Here is a 26,481-nt window from a genome sequence, read left to right as displayed (position 1 = left end):
TCTCTTGATCGCCTCAAAGCTCTGATCAACTCTTGGAGTACATTGCTCTGACGCCCTCACGTACCTCCTCTTTTTTTTTCTTTTTTTTCTTTTTTTTTTCCGCTTACTCGGAGGCCTAAGCTGCCACCAACTTATATGCTCAGTTCATTAGACTTAATGAATGAAGCAGGTAGCTTGCTACCTATTTCTCAAAAAAAAAAGTTTTCAACAACTTTTTTCTTGGGGGGATGTGACCGCCATCGTTGATCTCGTAAATCGAACGCCTTTTCAATCATCGCTCGCCTAAAAGACGACCCCCTCCACGAGCCGGTCGCACGAGCACTCAACCGCCGAGGAGCGAAGCTTTTAAAGTTTGAAGGGGGATAAGCTCGGAGAAAAAGCCTGCTGCAGGCAAATTCATGACTTTGTAGAGCTGAATACAAAATAATAAAACACGAGGACTGGGAGCCACGCAACCACGGGGGGCATCACATTCACTGCGTCGACATTGAACATAGCAGCCCCGAGAAAGAAAGGAGGTGGCCCTTCGTTGTCATCAGAAAACTTGCGAGTTCCCTCAGATCTTGCTTTGTTATTCATTCATTGCCTTGCTCGATGTAAGAAGCTGTTGACTAATTCATGCACATAATAATAACTTACGAGCATCATCATCATCATATATATATATATATATATAGTTAATTAATAGATATTATTATTATGTGGCAGTAGATTATTGACTAGCTTTTTTCGTCTCTGGGGAATGGATGTAACTTAGCTGTCCCAGCACACGACAATTCCTGTCCAAATCCGCACAGTATTTTGACTCAGGAGATCCAATTAAAAGTAATAATTGTATAACAATAGCTGCTAGAAGAAGTTAGATTATGATTATTATTGTATTATAAAAATGAAAAGTAAAATTGGAGACATACATAAGCGCGAGTAAAAAGTCCGGAGACAAGAGATGGCGGTGACCGTTTCAGCCGACCACTACCGTTATCTTCTCCGTCCTACTGCGGCAATTCCACCAGGGTTCGACATCTGGTCCGTAGAGGTCACTCCTACGGCGCCGACTAACACTTTTGGGCTCATTCTTTTATTGCAGGAAAAAAAAATTGCATCACCTGCGCCAGGACATGACACACTAACACTCTACGGACAAGTGCGTCGGGATTTTCTGCGCTTGCCCACCTAAACCTAAGTATTCGAAAATTTATCCACAGGTACGATCATTTTTTGTTTTTTTTCCTCCCCCTTTCTTTTCTTGGGTTAATTTCATATATGTCCTGACAAATATAGTAAATAGTAAATATATTCCTACAAAATTCAACTTTTATATATTTTCTCTGCAAAAGTCATGATATTTTCAAATATGTTCCTGCCGTTAGAATCTGTTAGGAAAAGTTAGTTAACCATATGTTAAATACTTAACCCAATATAGTTTTTGATATTTTTGTTCCTTTATATTATATTAGTATGGCTTTTAAAGAGATATATTTATGATGACAAAATTAAAATATAAATTGTAACAAACAAAAAGGGACATATTTGAAAATATTAGAACTTTTATAGAGACGGCATATGAAAGTTGAACTTTGTAGGAATATATTTATCATTCATCATGTTTGCAGCAATATATATGAAATTAACCCTTTTTTTTATCGCAAACTCTCGGAATGCTAAGTGTGTAAAAAAATTCGGTATTAGGAGAGCGTTTGGCTCAAAAACAAGTTGAGGAACAAGTCTTTATTCCCTCCTTTATTTCCAAACATAAATTTTTGTACCCGAAAACAATAGTTCTCAGATTTTTAGAATAAACTAGTATAATTCAGTATAAGATTAGAGCTGTTGTTCCACTCTTTTTTCTGGAACAATCTTATTCCCAAATAGGAACAAGATTAATCAAAGCCTAAATTTAATTTTAATTATGATATTAAATCATTAATTAATCTAAGTAATATATTTAAGTTATTATGTATTTCTTAAATAAGAAAGTAATTAATTAATTTATTACTTATAATTAATTAGCTAATTAATTACAATAATTTAATATGTTTATTCATAAACTAATATTTGTATTGGTCAATCATTAATATTTTTATTAATCTAATTAATTTTTTTTACTAGTTATCTAACTAAAATAATTTACTAACTAATTAAAAAGTTAAATTATTTTTTTATTATTTAATTAATTAATTAATATATTTTTATTATCTTAGCTAATAAATTTATTAATTTATTAAATTATTTTTAATTAATATTTTGATGTTAATTAAATAGATAAAATATTTTTAATTTAAAATTATAACTTTTATCCCTCCTATTCCAATCTAACAATCCAAACACTATTTATCTTATTTCAAAGAACAACCTAATTTTTTTCGTAAAATTGGTCTAATTCTTGCTTAGACCTGAATTTGTAAATGTCTTTAAAATAAGTAGTTCTTATTTATATCCGAACTAAACACAACCTAGTATACGAAAATGTTATCTCTATGTAAAAAATGATCTCTATAACAAAATTATGAGTTCTCGAAAATATAGCAAATCGAGATTCTTTTACTGCAGCCGTGTAAGGGAGAATCGTTGGCTAAACTTGATCCATCTGGGTTATGGACCGCCGAGAAATCAGCCATTTATTTTAATCTCAAATTTTGTATATCCAATGTGTGTATATATATATATAGAGAGAGAGAGAGAGAGAGAGAGAGAGAGAGAGAGAGAGAGAGAGAGAGAGTGTCCAGCTAGAATATTATTAATGATACATATTATTTACTTTTACCTGACCATCCACTCAAATTCTAGGCATCCAATAATTACAAAGTTGATAGCATTGTACTATTAATAATATCCAACACAACTCTTTTTCTCTCTCTCCCTCTCTCTCTCTCTCTCTATTTATATATATATATATATATATTAAAAAAATATCTGACAAAGCTGCAGCTAAGTAGGTTGTTGAGGTTTGAAATAGAGGTGAGATGAGCTTCCATTTACCATTCAGATTTTATATGGCCAACTCATTTCAAAACACATTAGGGAATACAAAATCCAAATATTAAAATACAAATAGCCGATGTTGCACTAGAAATCAATATGGCGTTTAAGATGTACCTATACTATTTCTGGTTATATTGAATAATCACCACTGTTCAACACCAGAGACATGATTATGCACACAAGCAACACAAATGGGATTTTAAACCCTTTGGTCAGAGGGGAGTTACATCTAAATACAGAAACTTCTAGTCAAGGCATAGGGCAGGGAAAGCTAATAAGATAAGGCAATGGTGTTTTTACTTATATTCCATTGCCACCCAATATTTTCCGAGTTCAATGCTACAAAATCATAGCAAAACACTACAAGATGACATAATGCAGTTGGCGCGAAGAATCTCAAAGCCCCTCGCGGCTTCGGTCGTAACCATCTTCGTCTATAAACAACCTCAATAGTCATTATTGCGGCCGAGAGCCGAGGTTCTAATAGAGAGGTTCTGTGGCATCCTGCACCGCGAGCCGCTCAGAAACGCCGGCCAAGGATTTGAGGTTGCATTTGATGAGGGCCTCTACGAAGTAGCAGGTCTCGTCCTTGGTGTTACCGTCGGGCACATCAACCACGAAGGACTCGATCACCAGGGTCCCCGGCCGCCCGTCGATGATCTCCGGATGGACGGTGATGATCGAAGAATAGTTCTGCAAAGCAAAGTGGGGAGAGAATCAATAGACCTGAATCCACCGATGGACGAGCCGATTAGATATTAGTACCTATAAAGCTGATTCCCAGAACTGATCCACTTATTCTGTATACTGTATACATTAGAGAGCAGGGCAAGCTATTAAAGATGCACTTTTTGAATGATAGATAGAAGATAATATTTTTAATCTTGCAAATATCAAGGGCAAATCTAATAGGGCCTGAGATTTGGGCTATATGTATTCCGGAACATTCGATTCCCCCCTAATTCACATATCTATGATTAGATAGGTTTGGGTGTGACACTGGAAGTACACCCTTTAATTGAAATATTCAGGGGTTTAGAAGGATTCAACAGTAACTTGCACTTAACCAGGACTTAGTGTGGCCGACCGTAAAATTAGCCTGCGCACCCTCCAAAGTGAAAAGTTTCATTTTGAAAAATGTGGTGGAGAACCGACCGTCCCTAGAGCAAGTGGCAAAGGGCTTGGTGGTTGGTACCCGAGATCCAAGTTCGAATCCTAGTTGATTCATATTTCCAGCTAAGTTTATTTCTAAATGAAATAAACGAAGCGGGTAGCGTGCTACCTATCTCTCAAAAAAAAGAAAAAAAAAAAAAGAAAAGAAAAATGTGGTGGAGATTTGAAGTGAAAAGCTGCTGATGCTTCTTCGCACGCTACAGAAGCTCCACTCGAGCCAAACAGGCCCGTAGACACAGTATATTACTTACCGATTGGAATAAACTGGTGAGCTTCAAAGTTGTTTTTTTTTTTTCATAGCATTCACACTGAAAATTACTATTAACTGTTATTTCCCATCCAAATGCGATGCAATAATGCAGAGACAGAGCAAAAGTTTAAATGATACAAAATAGCTAATGGCTAAGATTGTGGACCGGTGGTCACTGTACTTGTGTTTTGTACGAAAGATAAGGATGAAGCACCAAATGAACTCCAACATGAAGAGAATTGTCGTTAGTCTATTGACGCGGTCAACAACATAGTTCTTCTTAATTCTAATTTTTGATTACTGCAGAAAACAAACAATAAAATCGAAGAACAAGGCGATCAAGTTTTTGCATTCTCCTTAGTAGAAAAAAGTTTCGACCACCAAATTCGCGGGGACATTGAATTATTCGAACTCAGAATTCTAAGTTCATTTTTGCTTACTACTACTGTATACATGAAAACACTGCAAAAACGATCAGGATAGCGAGAATTTTCGAAGTATATTGAACTAAAATCAAGCTAAAGTTATATGCTGCAGAAGAATAGAAGCGAAGGAAAGAGTGTCGGATCAGAATCGAACCCTAAGGCGGTGATCGCCGCCGACGATCTTGATGCTGAGGACGTGTTCGTCGTCGTCGAGGAGCTCAAGCCGCTCCATGCTCGTCGTCGCGGGGAGCCCCGATTTCACGTTCACCACGCGCACGCGCCCGATCTCGAGCTCCCCCTCCCCCCTCACCACGCACCGGCTCACGAACGGCTTGTACCTCTGCGGCTGATCGAAGCTCCGCACCAGCGACCACACCTGCATCACCATCGCCACCAAATCGATATCAAAGATCAAAAACAGAGAGGGAGACGACGGGATCGCTCGGATCCGCGGCTAGAACTAGGGTTCTGCTCTTCCCATACGAGGTGGATGGGGGCCTTGATGTGCTTGACGAGGTGGGAGGAGCACTGGTTCTCCGCCACCTCGTGGCGGTGGTGGCGCCTCACTAGCTCCGCCTCCTCCTCCGCGCTGCTGCATCCGCGTCCGTCCATCTCCTCCGCCCACCACCCCCCACCGCCGCCCCCGCCGCCGCCGCCGCCGCCGCCGCTGCGGGGAGAGGCGTCCTCCTCTGCGAGATCTCCGACCATGGCGTCCTCCTCCTCCTCCTCCTCCTCCTCCCCCTCCTCAATCCGAAACCCTAGCTCTCTCGGGCTCGGGTACGACGCACGAAGCAAAAGGGAAGGAGAAGAGGACAAGAAGTGGAGTTCGCTCGCTCGCTCGCTCGCTCGCTCGTCGCCTTTGCTTGGGAGAGCAGGAGATAGTGCTGTGAAAATTAGCAATTTATAACCAAAATAAAAAATAAAAAATAAAAAATAAAAATAATTAAAAAAAATAATAAAAAATAAATGCGGCACTGTCCCCGGGCCTTTTTCGACCGCCCGTACATTTTGTCACGTGCATCGTTTTGCCGCCTCAGCGCGCAGCGTTATTCACTCGAAATGACATTAATGCCCTCGCCAATCTCCTGATTTTACTCGGACCGGCCATCCGATTTACAAACTTTCGCAAATGACAAATTTTAGTGGGTCACTTGGGCAGTCAGGAATGGCGTGATCTTCTGAAAAATTCAGTCAAATTTTTTCTGAACAGCCTATAAAATTAAACAATCGACGAACTTATGGGAGCAACTTCTTTCAGTAAATAGTCACTACTGTAATTGGTAGCGTAATCAGAAATTTATTTTTTTTTACTGCACCTTTCGAGGCCTGTGATGTTTCACCGCTGTAGTTTAATTCATTCTTCTAATGAATGCAACAGGTAGCGTGCTATTTTTTTCTAAAAAAAACACTTTATTTTAAAATTTTCAAAATATGAAATTAAATTTTAATTTATTTAAATTCAAACTTAAAATTACAATTTAAATTTTAATTTGAATCCATAAATTTAATTTAAGTTTGAAATAAAATTTGAATAAAAACTTTATATAAATTAAAATTTAATTTAAATTCAAATTCATAAGTTAGATTCGAAATACTTGATTAAATTTTAATTTTTAATTTAAGTTTAAATTAAAATTTAAAATTATATATTTAATTTTTAAATTTTAACTTATATTTTAATTAAAAAAAATTAAAAAAAATAAATTTAATCTGAATAAATATATATTCATTACGTCCGGATTCAACTTTCAATCCGGTCTCGTAGGCCGGATTAAAAAAAGAGGTGATTGGGGGATTCCCATTCCACTCGGGAATCGAAATCGGAATCGGAATGGGACTCTCGCGTACCAAACACCCACAAACGAATTTATCCATTCCAATTTTAATTCGAGGGTGAAAAAAAAGCGAACCAAACACGCCCTTAATATAAACTCCTCCTTGTTGTTTCTTATGTTACTTTCGTCGGCGGTGTACACGACGAGCCTACCTAATTTTCAACAGATACATGAACAGGAGTGCCAAGACCATATTAATATAAATTACACGTATCGTTTCTTAATCTGCTCTTCAATTCATTTCCTCTTTAATTTGCTCTTCATTCCATCTCCTCTTCCAAACTTAAATTCGAGATAGTTTGATATAAAGATAAGATGGATGGCAGTCAAAATTTTCTACGATTAACATATATAGTGCGCTAAATCTAGGTAACAACTACTCAGATTATTAAATTTTTTTTTTAAAAAAAATAGCATGCTACCTGTTTCGTTTTGTTTGTTTTTTTTAGAAATAAATTAAACTGAAAATGTAAAGTAACTATACTTCGAATCTGAGATTTTAGATATCAATTATCAAGTTCTTTGTCACTTGCGTTAGAGACGATTGGATTATTAAATTGGCCCTTTATTAGGGGACACTCATGCATGGTCCTAAGGTACAATTTTCTCAAACCTTACCTGTCCAAAAAGGGAATTTTGACCAAGACTATAAGCTAGCAGTTTGGGTGCCAACTTTTTCATGATAAGTTATTTGTTTGACTCCTATAAATAGTTCACATGAGCTGGATGGAGCATAAGAGTGTCATAGATGAGGTTGAATAAGGAAACTAATCATGCATGTCTCAAGAATACATGGCAATACTTATTAAGATATGTGAAACAAAAAGCAAATACCACAAATATACTAAAAATGGGAATATAAGCTGGTTAGGCAAAATTCAGAGAGGTTTTATTTTATTTTATTTATTTTGGAGAAAAACGTAGCATGCTATCTGTTTCATTCATCTAACAGCCTATCGTATCGAAGTGTTGGCAAAAGAGTGAGCCCTGCGTTACGGCTATTTCTTGGTTTGGACCTCGTCTTGAGTTCTTTTTTTTTTTTTCTTAGTCTTTTTTCGTGAACCTTTGTCTTTTTGCTTTTCCGCCCTTCTGAGATCCTGGCTGTCTCACCTTATGCAGCAGAGAGGTTTAATTTGAAGAAAGAATTGCTCATGTAGATATATATCTTCTTGATCTATTTTTGGGGCCAACTCAAATCTCCCCAAACAGTAAAAACAAAGTGTGACAAAGTGATTTTACACCAAATGAAGGGTATATATATATGTTTAAAATGGTCCCCAGGCATAGTAACAACAAATTATTTGTCTCAAAAAATAAATTGAAAAAAAAAAACATCAGTGCAAAGCCCCACACATGACACATATAATATGTGCTCACTCTTTCCTTCTTTCAACATTGTGTGTTGCTTTTCATTGTAAATTGCTCCAGTTCTACAACAATAGGATTGTCATTATTAGATTTCATTAGTGCCAAGAGAAGGTCCCTTATCTGCATCAACTACTACTATTTTTAAACATTAATTTTAGATCATACTGCTTTCTGGAATCTTCTTGATTTCCAATAATTAATGGGGATGGTAGTGTGAATTAATAAAATTCTCTCTCCCCAAGCCCAATATTTTAAAAAACTATTACATTGATCCTGATTCTTGTCGCCATCACGTCCTATTATTACTTTCAATCCACGTTGTATACCCTTTCTTTATTCCTAAAAGTTATTTTATTTTCACTTAAGATTGGATAGCTGAACAAAAAAAATAGACGTCGGTGTAAAGACATCTAGTTGGGTGGATGACGTGGGTCTATCAGAATATAAACAACTACTTCCGTATCACATTTTAACAAATAAAAATAAGTTAATCAACAATAATTATTAATAATAAAATTATTAAATTTGATAAAATTTTAATGGTAAGTAAATACATAAATTCAAATTAAACAAAAAGAACTTGAGAGTTTCAATTACAATAAAATGGTTCAGGAGATAGGCTGTTTCGAAACAACCTCTAATTAAAGAGGGCATTCACGAATTTTCATCCTTTTTGTTGTAACTGTTGGATCAATATCTCATCAAAAAAATTGTGATTGATGAAAAGTTCATCCGTAAAAGGTTAAACTTGTGGCACCCACCTGGTGTAAGGACATCCATCTAACTACATTAAAAAATGGTTTGGAAGGACTTTAGAGTGACACGTGTCCCCCCAACCCTCCATTTCTCTCTCCTTCTACACACACTAACACACACACACACACACACACACATACATATATATATATATATATATATATATATATATATATATAATTTTAAGTTCTAAATTTAAAATTTAAAATTTTAGATATTAAAATTTTAAAGTTTATAATTTCAAATTTTAAGCTCCAGATTTTAAATTTTATAATATTTATTTCTAAATTTCAAACTTCAAAATTTAAACGCTTAAACCCTATATAATTAATTAATTGTATTAATAATACGCATAATAAATTGCGTAATAAAATCCATTCTGGTAGATACAATCTAAATCATGAAAAATGTCGACATATGAAAAAATACAAAATTTAAATTTCTGGAATAACAATTTATAAACATAGTGTGTGTTTCTCTGTATATATATAAATATAGTTTTATAAACAATTTCTTCTACTATTTATTTTTCTTTTATTTACTGATTTATTTAAATTATTTGAATAGATTTATCTCAAATCTTTTTCACATAAATCTTTACAAAATAATTTAATTATTAATAAACTGTTATATAAATTTATGTTGCACATATACCAGTTTTAATTATTTTTCTTTAAACATATTTAATTATTAAATTATTTTTAACATAACTTTTACTTAATCAATAATTAGACTTATAAAACTATATAAAATATATATAAATATAAATCAAAATTTATTATTAAAATATTTTTATATCCGCAGCATCGCGCGGGTCTTTCACTAGTGTATATCGATATGAGAAGGCCTGAAGTGAACACGTGTCACTTTATTCCGATTACTTCTTACCATCATTTATCCACACTCGGCTTTGTAAGCAAAATATACATAGCGTATGTAAAGTGCATGATATAAAAGTACTTTAATACTCCTTTGTCAAATTCGGTTTTCTTCTTTAGAGAAGAGTAGTACATTATTCGTTTCATTTATTAAAAATATGAATTAAACTATATCAGTTTCTTAGTCAAATTCTAACACATTTGATCTTACCATTTCGCCCGTTATGTAGTTTTTGCATTTAAATCCTTAACAATTAACAACTTGTAAATATAATTCTATGCGCAAGTCTTTAAAATTAGTATTTATATACAAGTCTTTGGACTTTTATTGTTATAAGGTATTTATATATAAATTTATTCAACTTATATACTTTATATAAAAAATTCGTATTGGTTAATATTTTAGATTTAATGGTTCAGTTCCTATTTGAATTTTTTACATAAAAATTTCTTAAGACCCTTTAAAAATCATGTATGCGTTACTCTTTATAAAAATTTGTGTATAAAAGTCTATTAAAAGGTAATCTTATATTATGATCTTTATAAGATCCTATTTAGATTAAATATTTGCCTATATATCTTATAAAAGAATAAATAAATTCATCCATGATATTAATGGAGTCCTCATTATTTATATCATCTATTTATATAAGTACTTCATAAAATGTATTTATATATATTCTACTCANTGCATTAAAAATTAAAATAATATAAAAATAGGACTTAATTTTTAAAATGGTTTATAGTTAAGTGGTCTCCATATATATACAACTACTAGCGAACCCGCGCTTCGAAATAATTGTATTATTTTATAATTTAGAAATATATAACTTATTAGTAATTTTGTATTGTTGTATTGAAGAAAATTATATCGCATGTATTACATATTATATGGATACGTAATCCACATAGGATCAATGTCTAAAAGTTGTATATAATAACAAAAATAATAAATTCATCCATGATATTAATGGAGTCCTCATTATTTATATCATCTATTTATATAAGTACTTCATAAAATGTATTTATATATATTCTACTCAAAAAGAGTCTTATATTTATAGCCTTATTAAATTGCTATCTAAATTTATTATTTTTGTTATTATATACAACTTTTAGACATTGATCCTATGTGGATTACGTATCCATATAATATGTAATACATGCGATATAATTTTCTTCAATACAACAATACAAAATTACTAATAAGTTATATATTTCTAAATTATAAAATAATACAATTATTTCGAAGCGCGGGTTCGCTAGTAGTTGTATATATATGGAGACCACTTAACTATAAACCATTTTAAAAATTAAGTCCTATTTTTATATTATTTTAATTTTTAATGCATTTTAGTTTAGGTTATATTTAATAAAGTCTAATAATTTAGGCTGTTAACTGTTATTGAACCTTTTTAGAGAACTAAAAAAAAAAAAATTCAAATTTAACAAAATTTTAATCTTTAAACTATTTATCCAATTAAAATTAATCATAATACAAAGAACTTAAAAAGCCATGTTAATAGAAAAGAAAGGTAAAGTTTGAATAATCAATTTACACATCTACTTATTATTCATTTATTTTTCTCGATGAGAGTTGTACTTGATTTGACACTAAATTAGAAAAACAACATTAAATCGAAGGAGAAAGATAAGTGCAAAACAATTGGTAGATATTGTAGCACATTTCTTCAATTTGGAAAGATAAGTATGAAAATTAATTCCCACATTTTCAGGCAATAGTTTTGACAATGAATTCAACAGGATAAGATTATTAAGAAGTCGGTGCGATCGTGATTACTTCGCTGGTTGTTTACTTCGGGTGTAGCAAACAAAGGTTTGACTGACAAAAGCCTATAACTTTTTGATGTGACGAAAAGCTAGAAAAAATCCTATCCCGAAGACTTTATTTTTAATATGTGTTGCAGAAGTTGGTCGAAACAATTTTAACTAAAAAGATATAGTGATTTTTTAAATAGCTCCGCTATTAATTAGGCTCTCTATGTCAAGAAAGTTAACACAAGGACGAAAAAATTAATAGCGTCAAAAATTTGTTGTTTCTAATAGCACTTCAGCTGGACATAATTTGTTTTTTTTTTTTTTGAGAGATAAGTAACACGCTACCCGCTTCATCTATTTCATTTAGAAAATAAACTTAGCTGAAAATGTAAATCAACTAGGATTCGAACCCGGGACCTCGGGTATCAACTACCAAACCTTTTGCCACTTGCTCTAGGGACAGTCGATGCTGGACACAATTTGTTATAATCGAGAAATGCGCATGCACCAATCATATCGCGATCCTTAATGGATAAAGCAACGGACGGTGATTGCTTGATCCATTAAATGTTTATGATTTAGATTTAACAAGAAGTATCCTTCAAAGATAAAGCCAATTAATAACAACAGTTACATGTTTCAAAAAATGCCAAATTTTGGAAAAGCATGGTGCCCTATTTTTTGAGTAAAACATGGCCCTACTTTGTTTACTTTTTAAGTTGTGGGTACGGAGAAAAAAAAAGGAAAAAAAAGGGACAACCTAAAACCCCAAACGAGCATTGCCACGTGTTCATCATTGAAAAATTTTAAAATACACCAGTTATGCTAGTGATATGATATTTTCAACTAATCAAATTAATTTTTTTGAATTAATCTGTCTTATCATAATTTAAAAAATTATTATAATTTTTAAAAATAAATCTAATTAATTTATTATTTCTCATATGGTGTAAGTGTGCCGCACTTACTCCGGTGCCGTAGCTCCATTCCAAAAACTTAATTAAGTAAAGGGGAAACTTTAAATATTCTATGTGGTTTCGCACTTTCTCACTTTAGTATCGTATGGTTTAAAGTGTATTAAGTTAGTACTATGTGATTTCGCACTTTCTCACTTTAGTACCCTGTGATTTTAAATATATCAAGTTAGTACTATGTGGTTTCGCACTTTCTCACTTTAGTATTTTTTGGTTTAATATTTCGTTAAATTATATACCTCGAAAAAGATAATAAAAAGAAAAAAAAAATCACAGGATACTCACTTGATACAAAAATAAAATCACAAGTTACTAAATTGATACATTTGAAATTAAAAGATATTAAAAAAACAAAGTGCGAAATCTCAAGATACTAACTTAATATATTTTAAATTATAAAATATTAAAGTGAAAAAATGTGAAACACAGAAGAGATATTTGAAGTTTCTTCTTAAATAAATAAACACACGAAGGGAGGGGGGCGTGACTATGTGGCCAATGGTATTGTGCCAGGTGTCCTCTTCATTATTTGAGAGGGCTCATTTACGTCCGCACAATAATCGACCAATGGGAGACGTCCACGTGTGAGAAGGACAGTGCAGTGCGTGGGTGGGTTCCTCTTTTATTCCGTTACTGTGGGATGGGGATTGTTGAGAGTGTGCCGGCTAAAGAGATCAGAGATATTTTTGGTTTCCAAATAGGAAAAAGCTACCTGAGCCATGTCACTCGAGAAATTATTGCATGGACCATGATTTGTAGAACTGGGCCTCTCTGGGAAGAAAATTTCTAGAATGCAACGGGTATATTAGTGACGTGGCGTAACAAACCAATCAAGTTAATTCTTTTAAAAATATATGTCAAAAGTATTTTTATTGTACTTTCGTTTGAAAAGAAGGAATGTGATTGGCTTGTTATTGATGACGTGGTGCAAGTGTGACAGTGTAGAATTCCTCCTCTGGGAACTAGTTAATGATCGCGTATCACCGACAGTTTCTGACGCAAGTGGTTAAGAACTCGATAGTTGATACCCGAGATTTCAAATTAGAATTCTAGTTGATTCATATTTCTAGCTAAATTTATTTTTAAATGAAATAAACGAAACAGATAACATGCTACCTATCTCTCCAAAAAAAAAAAAAAAAATCATGCGTCGCGTATGTGGGTTAAAAATGTTTCACAAAATTAATAAAAAAAGACACAGAAAATCGACATGCAAAGAGATGAGATCGATCCCTTAGTGGTTAATTCTGATCGTATTTGAAGAGTCCTCGACGGTAAAAAAAAAAAAAGAAAAAAAGTGAGGATCAATGACGCACACGTGCGCGCTACATGACTATTTTAACGGGGTGCTAATAGAAATTGAGAACAGAAACCACATGGTATATAAGTGATACAGTTATAATTATAAAATATTAAGATTAAAAAGTGATGAACTATAGAAAAAATATATGAAGTTTTTTCTAAAATTTATAATCAAATTATAATATNGCTTCTTGCAAGCTCGAGCTTTCTCTTAATCTAATTCGAGCTGAGTCGGACTGATGTTTGCTCGCTTAATTGATGACTTTTATGGCTAACACAAAATATATAAGCTGAAATTAATGTTTATATATATATATATATATATATATATATATATATATATATATATATTGTGGAATGACTGAAGAGGTAGCGAGGAAGGCAACAAAATAATAGATGAAAATATATTACGTCTCAGCACTTCTAAAATAATGAGTTTAGGGTTGATTCTGATATTATATTATCTAAAATGCCAATCTTATAAAAAAAAATATAGAAGTTATCTTAATGGTACTATTATTTTGTATGACTATTTGGTGTAATATTTTACTGGTTATATCCAATTTAGTTAGCTAGAAGTTTGATAATTAATACACGAGATTTGTAAAAATTTGTAAAAAATCGAGTTTTGTAATTTAGATAGAACATATCAGAGGAATAAGTATCAGCTAACTCTCTATACCGGTAGCCACAATAAGACAAAGGATGCAAGCGTTATTCAGAATAATTGGGCGTAAAGCGCTTATTGGTGGCTTGTCAAGTCCGCCGTCAAATTTTAGGGCTCAACCTTGAACAGGCGGTGGAAACTATCAAGCTGGAGTACGATAGGAGCAGAGAAAATTTCCGGTGGAGGATGAAATGCGTAGGGGATTGGAAACAACATCAACGGGGACCTTAGAGCTTATATTAACTCATATATATATCTCTTTATCGATCATTTCAATTGCGGTCACACTTCATTTAATGACCTTATTAGTCACAACATTGTACGATTACGTGATTCGTCAGAAAAAAGAATGATAGCTATTTTTTTTTCTCTATAAATAGAATTATTAGAAGACGAAGGGTCCGTCGAAAATGAATGAAAAGATAGAAAAATCAGAAAAAGAAAGAATTTTTTGGTTCGACGTATAGAATTAGCTAAACATTTCATTCGAACAAATATAGAATCAAAATGGGCGGTGTTGTACTTATTACCAATTTTTCCTCCCGACAAATAAATGTAAGATCTAGGCTGAAATACTATTAATAGCACAAAGCTATTGGTAAGTGCTATTAAATTTTTGGCCCTTTGATGAAAAAATGTGTAGTTAATTAGAATGATGTGGGCCTTCTAGGGTTGAGTGAGTTATTGGTTTAATAATATAATCTAACGGATGAAAATAGTCAAAGGGTTAAATTTAACTACGGAAAGCTTAATAGCACCAAATATTTGGTGCTATCAATAGTATCCCAGCCGGACTCATGAATATCAGCTAATGAGTTCGGATATTAATTAACGAATTCTATAGAAGAGTTATTTATCGGAGTAATATTTCTTTTAAGAAAAAGGTAGCATGCTGCCCGCGCTTTGTTTATTTTTTTATAAGATAAACTTAGGCTTCATTTGGAATTGTGGAAAAATTGCGTTACGTGCGGTGAAAAAATACGTTAGAAAAATAGTCTGTTTGTTTCCGTACGTAATGTTGCATTTCGCATATCGCGATGAGTCGGTTACGATATATTTTCTGCGGTCCCATCGGAGAACGCAGAAGCATATCCCTATATGTTTTTTCCTCAACTTCATTTTATCTAATAGCGTTTGATAAGCCTCAATACCAAACTAAGTCTTAGTTGGAAATGTGAATCAACAAAAATTTAAATTTAAAATCTCGAATATCAACAACCAAAATTTTTACCGCTTGCACAAGGAACAGTCGATTTTATGGGAGCAATATTCTTACTGTTCTATTAGTAGGGATGCAAACGGGGCGGATCTGGGGGCGGGAGACCCGCCCCGCCTCCCGCCCCAACTAGCAAAACCCGCCCCGCCTCCCGCCCCGAATCCGTAACGGGTTAAAAAATACATCCCATAATCCGCCCTGCCTCGTAACCCGTCTCCTACCGGCGCTCCAAATCCGCCCCGCCAACTAATATTTTTTATAAAATTATAATATTATTAATATTTTATAAAATATAAAATAATAATTTTTAATAATATTATATATATATAATTTAACAATATTAATGATAAAAATTAAAAATATGAATCACAATTCAAAACAAATTCAAATGTTTCAAATACATTAGAAATGAGAGTAATAACTTATTTGTATTTTGAACTTTTTTTATAAATATATTATTTTTTAAAAATATTTTTTAAAAATACAAATGATATTCGGAGCGGATTCGGAGCGGATTCAGGGCGGATCATGACGGGGCGGATTCGGGGCGGGTCAAAATTTTTTTCGTTTCCTGCCCCGAATCTGTCTCGGATCGTAAAACTTATCCCATTTTCTGTTCCGAATCCGATTACTTTCTCTCATTTACTGCCTCCGTCGGAGCGGATCGGGATGAGAGCACCACCAATCCGGATCCGTTTGCATCCCTATCTATTAGCAACAAATAGATATTTACGGCAGGGAAAATTAGTAATGTACGAGGAGTTGTAATTTAGCTAGAACACTCCACACCGACAACTCTGCATTTGAGTTCGTGCTTATCATTTTTTAATCGTTCTCGTGTTCGGAGAACCTCGGACGACGCAACAGTTTCTCCACCGCGTAGTACAGTGTCCGTGGGAGTGGGAACGGGGACGCGTGGACGAATGGGAGCGGCGCAACGCGGCGCGTGGCTCTTCGTGGATGCGTAGAGGGACGGTACGGTGTGCGTGCTTATCCACTTCCACCCTTTCTGGTAAAGGCGCTTTGGTTGTTTTTTTTAAGGAAAAAAAAATACTGTTCAGAGTTTTGTCTGAGAACATCCCAAGAGATAAAAGAGTGGGACGGGGCCATAAAAAAATGGTAGCTAGGGCAGTGGCATTGTATGCTCCTTAGCTTTGGACATGGGGCCTCTTCATTTTTGGCGCGCACAATTCGATAAATGGCGTAATCGGGTTGGGAAAATTATACCTTAGCGTAAGTGATAAGAGCTTAATGATTGGTATCCGAGATTTTCAGTTCGAATTTTAGTTATTTCGTGATTTTAGTAAAAATTATTTGTTTTAAAAAAAAATAACCGATAGCTTATCATCTTTCAATCTAAAAAAAAAAAGTTGAGAAAAGATTAATAAAGTGATCTATTTCTAATTTGTAGCACCTCTATTTTCTAAATTTTTATAATTAAATATGATTAGGAGGCATACATTGAGTTGAGTTGAAGCACTTCATTATTTAAGAAAAAATAGTATGCCTGTCCAATTTGTTTATTTATTTTAAAATAAATTTAGCTAAAAATGTAAAGCAACTATATTTCGAATTTGAAATCTCAGATACCAACCATTAAGCCTTTTGTTATGAATAGTCGAGGATCCAACACCGTAGACGTGATCTATAAGAGACATTATCCGCCTGCAACCTAATTGTATTTTAGCATGTAGTTGTTTAAGGGACTAGGCATGTGGGTTGGATCTGTGCCATAATTGAGTGGGATTTCATTTGCCATAATACAAAGCCTTTCGTGCTTCCAGCTTATTTTTGATGTTGCGACTTTCGAATCGTCGATCGGCTCCGTTAAACTTGATCTAGAGTATTTGAAGTACCTAGAAAATAAATTTTATTATTTTTCGATATCATTTGCCTAGTGATCGAAGGGGCTCAAAATCAATAATTTTAATGGTCGTAGTGAGCCGTTTACAAGTTTAACGATGTAGAAATATCCAAATCACGTGAAATTTTGAAAGAAAATTCTTTATACTATATAAAACGTACAAGATCAATATCTTTGATCTAAAATTTTAATGTCATATTATCACGTTTTGTAATATTTTTATTTTCAGCCGTTAATTTTGAGCCCCTTCGTTCACTAGGTAAATAATATCGAAAAATTGCATAATTTATTTTTTAGGTATTTCAAATACTCTATATCAAGTTTAACGGAGTCGATCGACGATTCGAAAGTCGCAACATCGAAAACGAGCTGGAAGCACGGAAGGCTCCGTNTTTATCTCTATAAGATTAGCATACTTTCACCTAGAAACCAGGTGTATGAACATTAAACCAGGTAGTACGAAGATCATATATTGACGTTATGCAAAAAATGCAGAAATCACACAAAAATGGAAACAGGATGAACAATGACATCCACAGAAACTATATATATATATATATATATATATATATATATATATATATATATATATATATATATATATATTAGAATTATTCCGTGTAGTAATTAACATGTGTCAAGAAATTGTTAGGAAATCTCGCATTGGATCTAAACAAGGATACTGTTCTGTATATAATGTGTATAAAAATTTTCATCTATCAACCCAGGCACGTTCGTGCCCTTTCCAACACACATCAAGTTCTCATATGTAATATATTACTGGGCTCTGCACTTGAGCCCAGCTATAGGCGAGACCGGGGCCGAATGATCTGAGGACTTGATTCTTTGAACATCTGGCTTGACCTGCTCGACAAGCCTCGGATCGTCGAAAAAGCAGGTCTATCACTAATGGGATCTGTGGGTCGGCCCAAGGATCTAAATTTGATCCCAAATTAGGAATTTTGTTGCCCCGTGATTTGCTATTCTTTTCCCCATCATACAGGTAAGAAAGAAGTATACAACACACACAGTTGTATCGTTTAAGGATCCTTCAATTTGTAATTTGTTCGAGGATTTCCTTCTAACTGATCCACGAAGTCCATTCAACATCTTCTGTCTCGGACTCGCGTCGAGAGTCAATAACTAAGAAAATCCCACCTGATCTTCCCGACCAGGATCGCCCGTCCCGGCTCCATGCATTCGGTTCAGACCCGACCCGGTTCATTATATGGGGTGGGATCTAAAAATTTGTGGCTCGATGAAAGCTGGACCTGGACCTGGACCTGAACCTGGTCCGGGCCTGGGGTGAGAGTAGAGAGCGAGAAAGATATTACATGTGCTCTGAATCTCTGATGAAACATAAACTGAATCCGGATAATTGTTTACCAGAAAAGATACAAAAGGAACGAATGAACAAGCCCGGCCCATTTTAGCATGTACAGGAATCCTTGAGGAAATTTTTTTTGCAAAGAACAAGCCCACCAATTTTATTTTATTTTTTTTTTAATTTTTTTTATTTTTTTTTTATTTTTTTTCCTCGACGGACGCAATTTAAGTCGAGTACACGGACCGAGACCGCAACATCAGTCGTGCGAGAAGTGCCTAAGCGCCGGTGACGAGCTCCTCGGCGACCAAGCGGCGCGTCTCCAACGCCGGCGCGTTGGAGCCGGGGCAGGCGCGGCGGGTGAGGAGGGGCCACCAGTGGTGCAGGCGCTGCGCCCGGGAGCGGCGCACCACGGAGCGCGTGTGCTGCTTGAGGAGCGCGCTGATGGCCTTGGCGTAGTTGCTCGAGTCGTGGTCGCGCAAGATGGCGCCCTCCGAGCCGTACGCCTTGGGGTCGCTCAGCGTTTCGAGCGGGTGCGGCGTGTTCAGGAAGGCGCGATCCGCGCTCCGCGCCGCCGGCGGGTTTGAGGGCGTAGAGGGCCGCGCCGTCGGGCAGGAATGGGTGCGGTGGGGAGGACCTCTCGTCCGGCTGGAGGATGTACGTCCGGCCCAGCGGCGAGTACAGCACCTTCTGCTTCGCCCAATGGAGAAAAGATTCTTTAAATTTACGCGGTAAAAATAATATAATATAAAGATAATATTTTTTAACTATTATATTACCGAATGCGACCACGGTCGCTAAGAATTATATTAAAATGACACTTTAGCTAATATTGGTGGAGCCGTACAGGCAGGAAGGAAAAGCATTGGATGAGAAAGTTTTGACTCTTATTAATTCTTTTTTAATATTGATGCCTTTACTGAGAGGACTAGTACGTAAGTGACTCCCCAGTAACAAGCCGGTCTTTCATTAAATAGAGATTGAATATTTAACAAAAGGAAAGTTCAGAACATCAAGAAAAGAGTCAGATTAATCAAGTAGAACTAATTAGGTCAGTTCAAGGTAGCGAGCGATGCGACATTGACTAATACTCGGTCGGCATTTAATTAACGTCAAATTCAGGGACTCTACCTCGTTGTTGAGGCAGGGATGGGATCGGAACGCGCCATTGAGCCGCTTGAGCACGAGCGCGACGTGGCCCGGGTAGCTGCAGGAGAAAGCCCTGGGCACGATGTCGCGGTGGATCATCACCGCACGCACGTGCCCCTCGCCGACGCCGAGCCGTTCCAGCACGCGCTGCCCTCCGCAGAACACGGAGGGCGTGCCGAAGGTGACGACCGGGTGGAGCGCCCCGGGCCCAACGGCGCCCCGCGCCAGCAGCATCAGGCTCACCAGCACCGCCAGGCTCCCCCCGAGGGAGTGGCCCGTGAACCGTAGCATGGCCCGGTCGCCGTGGGCCTTTAAGTGCGCCTCGATCTCGGGCAACAGCTGGTCGTAGATCCCCTTCGCGGCTTCGTATATTCCTCTATGTACAGGAACTCCAGTGTTCTGGGTAAAGTAGCGTTAAGAAACTCACGTAAGAGACCTCAGTGGGGAAGTCGTAGGAAATTTACAGAGAGGAGTAATTAATGAGTTGCGTGAGCTTAATTAATTACTTCGAATTTAGTTGGTTCGAACAGTAGATTGGCTTGCCACGAAGCCAGCGAGTCCGATCCCTGCCCATTTCGTCCAACATGTTAAAGGTGTTTATACTGGCAAAAAGTGTAATGTGAACAAGAGATGCACGCTGAGACAAATAATTTCTAATTTCCGAAAAATAAAAAAAATACGCTATTGAGAAGTCCAAAGATTGATCTTTCCACTTTAAGATCGAGATGCACGCTGAGGTAAATAGCAATTCGATAATAACTAATTAACTACTCTAATAAGTAAACATATTAGAGTAAACAATTATTTTGAGCAACTACAGAACATTTAAGTAATGCTACTATACGTACGTGCCCAGTTTGGCGGGGCATTGGGTAGCTAAGATTTCTTTTCTTTTTTTTCTTTTTTTTTTTAAAAAAAATTGTCTATAGTTAATTTATTCTCCAATACTATTTTTCGAAGTTGACCTCCGATCGAACACCTTCGCTAGGGGTGATTGCGTAACTTCACACGCTCACCTGGATGACGAAGCAGCGGGTGTGCGTCGCGGGCTCGTCGCACACGAACCACTCGCACGGCGAGGAGTGGAGCGAGCGCAGGTCCTTCGCGGCCTCCCGCCGCGCCGCCTCCTCGGCCGCCACCACCGACGTCATCGTCGACGCCGCCACGTAAGCCGCCACCTCGGACTTGTACGGCGCCGCGCTGCAACTCGCCACGTCGTCATCGTCGTCGTCCTCGTCCTCCTCGACCCCCTCGGGTCGCGCGCCCAGCGAGAGGAGGCCCTTCGCGCGGGAGTGCACGTAGGACGCGGCCGACGCGGCGATGTCGTACGCGACCGCGGGGCGGACCGGGCGCTTGGGCTCGGCCGCGCCCGAGTCCGAACGGGCCGGTCCGGCGCTGGGCCGGGTTGAGTCGAGCTCGAGCTTGGCGACCACCGCCGCGGCCTCCGCTTTCTTCTCCAGCGACGACGTCACGAACAGCAGGTCGTACCACTTCCTCAATTCCGCTGCCTAAAATTTTATGAAATCGACGTTAGATAAAAATCGCGGGCCCCACATGCAGTAGTGATGCCACCGAACACACAAATTCGCGCTTAACAACGCACATACGAAAAAAAAGGAGGGAAAAAAAAAAAAAAGAGTAATGATGAGATCAGGGGCCTTTCGTTGAGAAATGGACGGGTAGGATGGGGAGCGATTAGGTTACCTTGATCTCGGGTATCACGTAGGCCAAGTTGGAGAGATGGGCGAGCTGGGAGAAGAGCATGGCGTCGGACCAGGGGACTCGGACTAGAAGCTTCGAGAAGGAGTCGCGATCCCACTCGGCGATCCGATCCGATACTTTGCTCTCTCCCTCCTCCTCTTCATCCTCCGTGTCGTAGCTCACGCCGCAGTAGTAATCCGCTTCGTCCTCCTCCTCGTCCTCGTCCTCCTCCTCCTCATCGTAATTCGCATTATCCTCCTCCCTCTGTTTCCGATCCCTCCACCGTGTCCTCACCTCGAGGAGCCTCTCCACCCAGTTCGCCCTCTCCGCCTTCTCGTCCGCCTCCTCCTCCTCCTCCGATCCCGCCTCCTCGTCGCCCTCCTCCGCGTCCACGAGCCGCATCTCGCCGCGCGCGTCGTCGGAGTCGAAGAGGAACGACCGGATCGAGCCGGGAAGGATCGATCCCGAGATCGAGAAGGGGAAGACCCCCATCGAGCGGCTCTTCTTCAGCGCGGCGGCGCGGGGGACGATCACGGAGCAGCGGAGCTGCGGCTCCGACCACGACCGCCGGATCCCGCCGAACTCCTTCGTCGCGGGGACGCCGACGATCCTAGGGCTGCTCCCCATTGCCGCCGCCGCCGCGATCGCCGGAGCCGCCGACGCACCAGGTACGCTCACCGCCATGATCCCCGCCGCCGCGGCCGCCGCCGCCGCGGTGGTGGTGGGAATCGCAAATGCTGCTTCTTCTTCTTCTTCCTCTGCTGCTGCTTCTTCTCGTCCTTTTCGCTATCGACCGAGGAGGGGCGCTGTGATCTCGACGAGGTTACCAAACTTAGTAATCTGAATTCGTCCACGCCCTCGCCCTTCCCCATCCTCCATTGGTGATCGCTAATCGCCCCTTTAATAGTAAAACCAAAATTCCTTAAAAAAATATATAAATTAATTAGATAAAAATTAGAGAAGCCACGAAACCGCGAAAGATGGTGAAATGCCATAAATGCCCATTAATCACATGACGTCTCTCCCTACGCAAGTACATTTATAAGGCCTATGCGTTCGGAGGATCCACCGTCCGATGTGATCACATCCTTCTGACGTGGCATAACGGACGGCGATCGATGGAACAACTAAAACAAAGTGTGTGCACGGTGTCGTGAAGTGTGGTACTTTGGGATCTCCGTCCCAAGTCCCAACCAAAATAATAAAATCTTAAGAAAAAGAGATACTAAGTTTGAGGACAAATTCCAGAAAGCGACACTTCTATCTTCGGATTTTACGTTTTGTAAACCAACAACTTTCCTGAGAATAGCAAAAAGATGTTGGAATCGTGGACGGTATATTACCCTCCATAAACACGTATGAGTCGCACAAAAAAAAAAAAAAAAAAAAAAAAAAAAAAAAAAAGAAAAAGGGGTTGGAGCGAGTATGTTTAAACAATGTGGAAAATAAGTGAAACGTATAGGTGAAGCTTAGGAGATCTTTAATAAGTTGATCTACATAATATTTTATCAATGCAAGGCATTTTTGAGTGGATAAGATAGTAACCGGTTGTAAGAGGAGGCAGTGCACGAGCTGACGTGGTGCACCGGAGAGACTATTTTTACTTTAGCAGGTGGAACATATAGAAAACTTGCAAGAAAAGCGAGGAGGTCTCGTGGAAGCCAGTGTGGATAACAGAGAAGGAGCCACTAACCCACCGGATTAAAATACAATAGAGTAGGGAATCACCCCCGAAAGCTGGATTAGTGTGGTGTCATGGATCAAATAGTTGGTGTGCATCAAACCTTTTGGGTTACCAGAGAATAATTAGTTGGAAAACCGATGATTCTCTCACAAATTGTCCCTCCTCTCTTTGTCCTCTCCCTCACACTCCAAACGTAGGCCTCTTATTTAATGCGAACAAGTGTAGAAAGAGAGGAGGAGAATCACCGAGCACGTGTGCCGTGGTCGACTCCCACATTTAACGGGTTTTAGGACGGAAATGCCCTTCGCCTGCTCTGTTGCTGTTGCGAAACAGAGGGGTTGTTGCGGTAATTTTATGGCAGTTTTGGGGCGCAGAGGGTTTGTAGCAAGTGTTCGGTTGCATGAAGTTAGGGGTTTCTCAAAGCACCACCTCACCCCGCGCGCGTGGATTCTTCTCCCACCGCGAGTGACTAAAATTTCCTACGGAGACTACGGGAGAAGAGTGGAGAGTTTAAATCATACATTCGATACGTTATTTACCCAAATCGAACCTCGATCAGGTGCGGTCCACACAGAAATAGGCCCAGTGAGTTCGTACCAACGTCCATTTTGATTTAGGGCCGAACCATGTCTGAGCTCGGCTTAGATTTAGGCCGGCGATTAGGCCTTGGGCCCCTGAATAGGTCCATTAAGCCCGATTTAGATTTTCGCATTTAAGACTTTTGCTTCCTTTTTATGTAGATTTGAGGTTCAATGTTTAATTTTATATATTAGTGCCTACATCTTAGCAATAGCTTACAAAGATCCTAACCAACGATTTTACCTCACTCAACTCAATTTTATTTGTATTTTAGCTCCTGTTTGGTCCGTCTTCCAGAGAAAAGGATATAACCTGCCGTGGGCAAAAAGTGCCAACCCTTTTCTTTAAGCAAGAGAGAAAAAAATAACATACTATCCGGTTCATTTATTTTAAAAAAATATAAACTCAAGTTAAAAATATAAACTAATTAGGCTTCAACTAGAAGCACCAACAAACTTGATGCTTACTTATGTAGTGTTGTGCATTCAAGACAATGAGGACCAAAGTCATGTGCACAAGCACCAAGTACAATGCTGCAAGCATGCGAATTCGGTAGCAAAATCATGTACGCTACCTCTGGGGGATAATTGCTTCATAAACTCTATAAATCATGCACATGGGGATCATCAAGCAGAGAATCAATTTCAAGAAATTACATATACGCATACAACTTACAAAAAAAAAAAAAAAAAAAAAAAAAAAAAAAGCCCATAGTAGCACATACACATGATTATCTACTCACAATAAAATCCATGTAAAATTCGGATTTGAATACAAACTCAAACTGCTGCTCTGTTAAGACTCAGCAGCAACCAACATCAACTCTCAATTTCTTGTGAGAAGTTTACAAACAACCCCTGAACTTTATGATTAAAAAAAAAAAAAAAAANAAAAAAAAAAAATCCTTGACCTGCCACTTGAACTCCCGCCGTGATTACTTCATAACAACTATCAAAAACAAGTTGCCCACGAACGAGCAAACATAAACAAAAATTTTCAAACCGCCCCTTACTTTATAATATCTTTTAGTTGGTTCAAAAAAACCATTTGAGCAAAAATTTGAATTTGAAGCTGATTAAAAGGTCACCTAAACAAAACCAACTAGATCATTGACAGGTCTGGGACTGCTCCGGACTCCGGAGCGAGAGGATTTCTAAAAATTTTCATAAAGTTCAGAGGGTTGGTTATTTGTAAATTTCCTTCTCTTCTACATATGGCTGTATCTTGTACACTCTGCATAACTCTAGAACTAGTACCTTGCGCGCCTGGCTGGGAAGCTCAATTAGCTAGCACCTCCCATATCAACTCGGGGTCGAACGACGGCATCCTTGCGAGCGAGCACTCGCCGTCCATTTCGGCGAATCCGACGGTCGCCGCGCTCTCCGAGGAGGTTGATGACGAAGACGATGACGACGACCACGACGACGTGTTCGCGGGGCACTCCTGGGACGGACTTGGTGCTACCACCGCGTGAGAATTATTGATACTCTGATTGTTGTTATGGTTGCTGTTGTTATTATTACTATCGTCGTTTGCCGGGGGATCTTTTTTGCTGGGGTTGGGGTTGGTGTTGGGCTTGGGGTTGGGCTTGGCGGGGCGGTAGGTGCCGAGCCACACCCGCACCCGGTTCTGCGGGAGCCGGATCTCGGCCACCCACTTCCCCCACTGCCGCTGCCGCACCCCGCGGTACAGCTTCGTCCCCCGCGCCGACGCCGCCGCCGCCGCCGCCCCCCCAAACCCTCCGCGGTGGGCGTAGCAGGGGTGCGCGCGCGCCAGGGCCACGCCGAGCCGCCGGAGGAGCTCCGTCTGCCGGAGGTAGACGCCGGAGCCGAGCTGCTCCGGCGCAGCCGCGGCGGAGAGCGGCGGGAGAAACGGCCGAAGGGGCGGCGGAGGGAGCGGAGGGGGGAGGTGGGAGAAGATGGAGTCGAGGGCGTTGGTGCCGGAGAGGAGGACGCTCGACACGGCGGAGCTGGCGGAGCCTATGTCGCTCGGAAACGACGCTATCTCCGCTAGGCTTTCTCGCTTTGCTCTCTCCATAACTTCGTCAATTTCTCGTTTGTTCCTTCGATTTTTGGGTGAAATTCGAAGCTAATTAAATTGCTGAGGGAAAAGAGGAGGAGAATTCCAAAAACTTAATTCCCTTCCCTCCCCCACTCCCCCGCCAAGGGGGGGAAAAAAAAAAGAAAAAGAGAGAGAGAGAGGGAAAATTAGAGGAGTGATAGGGAAATATAGAGATTTTTAGAGGGGGGGGGTGGGGATATATTTAAAAGAGTCGAAGGAGAGAGCGTTCGTTCTCCGTTTACGCTCCGAGCTCGCAGTGGACAGGGGAGAGCGAACCGAACGGGATCTTGCTTTATAGGCAGAGAGAGTTCCCTCCCTCATCTCTTCCCATTTTTCACTTCCCGAAAAAGCCCTCTAGGAGAGCGCTCAAGGCGGGAGTCGAAACGGAGGGTATTTTCGGAAAAACAGGGGGCTTTCAGAGGAGGGAGGGAGAGTGAGTGATAATAGATTAGATAATAATAACATAAATATAAATATAAATATAAATATAAATATAAATATAAATAAAATCAAT

The 26,481-nt window shown here is 38.6% G+C and overlaps 3 protein-coding genes across 3 annotated transcripts; all 3 read right to left on the bottom strand.

Moving 5' to 3' along the window:
• On the bottom strand, positions 3,080–5,716 carry LOC109717818 (abscisic acid receptor PYL8-like). The gene is made up of 3 exons (XM_020243746.1): positions 5,314–5,716; positions 4,985–5,206; positions 3,080–3,675 (listed from the first exon to the last, which is right to left on the bottom strand). Exons 1-3 carry the CDS (start codon positions 5,536–5,538, stop codon positions 3,463–3,465), a joined length of 660 nt encoding a protein of 219 aa, XP_020099335.1. The 5' UTR covers positions 5,539–5,716; the 3' UTR covers positions 3,080–3,462.
• LOC109717017 lies at positions 18,812–23,534 on the bottom strand. Its single transcript, XM_020242659.1, is given in 7 exon segments — positions 18,812–19,378; positions 19,380–19,483; positions 19,925–20,341; positions 20,449–20,508; positions 20,959–21,450; positions 21,647–22,541; positions 23,189–23,534. Coding segments are annotated over 6 exon segments (2,061 nt in total). The 5' UTR covers positions 22,328–22,541; positions 23,189–23,534; the 3' UTR covers positions 18,812–19,071.
• On the bottom strand, positions 24,642–26,243 carry LOC109716975 (ethylene-responsive transcription factor ERF061). The gene has a single exon (XM_020242607.1). The coding sequence runs from the start codon at positions 25,941–25,943 to the stop codon at positions 25,185–25,187; it is 759 nt and encodes a 252-aa protein (XP_020098196.1). The 5' UTR covers positions 25,944–26,243; the 3' UTR covers positions 24,642–25,184.

Source organism: Ananas comosus, linkage group 11, assembly GCF_001540865.1.
Source record: "Ananas comosus cultivar F153 linkage group 11, ASM154086v1, whole genome shotgun sequence".
In the NCBI taxonomy this organism is placed as follows: Eukaryota; Viridiplantae; Streptophyta; class Magnoliopsida; order Poales; family Bromeliaceae; genus Ananas; species Ananas comosus.
Note: the sequence above shows the minus strand (reverse complement) of the source record. Positions and strands in the feature narration are given on the sequence as shown.